Raw genomic sequence first — 1869 nt, 5'->3', positions numbered from 1 at the left:
TGGGTATGCTGCTGCTGCTGCTGCTGCTAAGTCGCTTCAGTCGTGTTCGACTCTGTGCGACCCCATAGACAGCAGCCCACCAGGCTCCTCTGTCCCTGGGATTCTCCAGGCAAGAACACTGGAGTGGGTTGCCATTTCCTTCTCCAATGCTTGAAAGTGAGAAGTGAAAGTGAAGTCGCTCAGTAAGTGTCCGCCTCTTCGAGACCCCATGGACTGCAGCCCACCAGGCTCCTCCATCCATGGGATTCTCCAGGCAAGAGTACTGGAGTGGGGTGCCATTGCCTTCTCCGATTAATGAGTATACATAGTTTTAATTTAAAGTAAGACATATATGCTTTGTGAGTATCATTTTTGTTATATGAGTCTCTGCTTTAACAGCTTCCTCAGTTAAATGAATAAATTAAATTAAAAAAAGATAAATAGGACTTCCCTTGTGGCTCAGCTGTAAAGAATCTGCCTACAGTGTGGGAAACCTGGGTTTGATCCCTGGGTTGGGAAGATCCCCTGGAGAAGGGAAAGGCTACCCACTCCAGTATTCTGGCCTGGAGAATTCCATGGACTACATGGGGTTGCAAAGAGTCAGACACGACTGAGTGACTTTCAGTTAAATGAACAACTGCTGTCCCAAATATATTGAGTGACACCTTGTTTTAAAATAACATAGAAATGTAATTATATCCTATGGGTCAAACGTATGATTCTGCTATGTTGTCTGCTGAATTTTCACATGCTTAACAAGATAATTGTTTTTGTTTAGTTCCAGATGTTGAAGTGAAAGGAGAGAGTTCTAGCTATTATCTCTTGTTACAAGGTAATGGCAGTGGAAAGTGTAAAGCCACATTGATTCACTCAGCCAACCAGATCAATGGCTCGTTTGCACTCAGTTTAATTCATGGAAAGATGAAAGCAACGACAGAAGAAACCAAATTGAGTGAGTGTTAACTTTAGAGGGAAAACAAAACATTTTTACGTTTGTTTGTGTAAGTAGTTAACTTACGTGGTTTTTAGTGAACCTATTGTTTTCAAACTGCATTTCACTTTCAGTAAATTTGCTTTTGCTTTAAATATTTTATAACACATTTGAACAATTATTAATCCCTTACGCATCATACTTCTTAAAATGTAACAGGTCACCCCTTCAGTTCCAAACAGGAAAATTTTTAGTATTTTCCACTTTAAACAATTTATCTTTCTAGAATTTACTTCTCTGCCGGGGTCCAGCCCCGGCTGATCCAGGTATTCGAAGGAGAGACGGCGTCGGCAAGGATCAGGAAACAACTGCCTAATTAAACTTTAATTAAGGATATGAAGAGTAATAGAATAAGGATAGCTCAGTGAGGAAATTGAGTGGAGAAAAGAGGCTGAAATAAGGATAGGTCAGTGAGGAAATTTAGTGGAGAAAAGAGGCTGAATAATTCAGCCAGAAGGTGAGAGAAAGAACGACATGGGGAGACCAAGTTTCGGTGAACAAGGCCCGCACTTTATTTTCCAAAGTAGTTTTTATACCTTAAGTTATGCATAGAGGATAATGGGGGAAGGGGTAGAGTCATGCAGCAAGCCAGGCTTTCTTCCTGCAAACTTACCATATGCAAAAACTTAGGTGATTTGCATCATCTTCTGGCCCGGAGGCCTGTTAACATTTTAAGACCCTTTCTTCAGAAAACGTATTTTTCTCTAAAGGTGATAAGTCAAGCGCCACCCTCCAAAAGCATTAGATAAAGTTGCATTCCTACAGAGCAAAGGTGTGGTGGGCTATAACAAGAAAAAGAATTAACTCAAGGGTCCCAGGTTACAAACATTAAAGCTACTATTTACACCAATTATATTAATCAATACACTGCCAGGGACACAGCAGGTAAGGGATATGGA

General features: G+C 40.8%; 1 protein-coding gene across 1 annotated transcript in view; it reads left to right on the top strand.

Moving 5' to 3' along the window:
- The window catches only part of MTBP (MDM2 binding protein), a 78223-nt gene that overhangs the window by 30833 nt on the left and 45521 nt on the right, over positions 1-1869 (top strand). The window contains exon 14 of the mRNA XM_010846235.1: positions 758-931. Within this exon, the coding sequence (XP_010844537.1) occupies positions 758-931 (174 nt within the window). The remainder of the gene's footprint in view (positions 1-757; positions 932-1869) is intronic.

This window comes from Bison bison, unplaced genomic scaffold, assembly GCF_000754665.1.
Source record: "Bison bison bison isolate TAMUID 2011002044 unplaced genomic scaffold, Bison_UMD1.0 scf7180017864233, whole genome shotgun sequence".
Lineage (NCBI taxonomy): Eukaryota > Metazoa > Chordata > Mammalia > Artiodactyla > Bovidae > Bison > Bison bison.
Note: the sequence above shows the minus strand (reverse complement) of the source record. Positions and strands in the feature narration are given on the sequence as shown.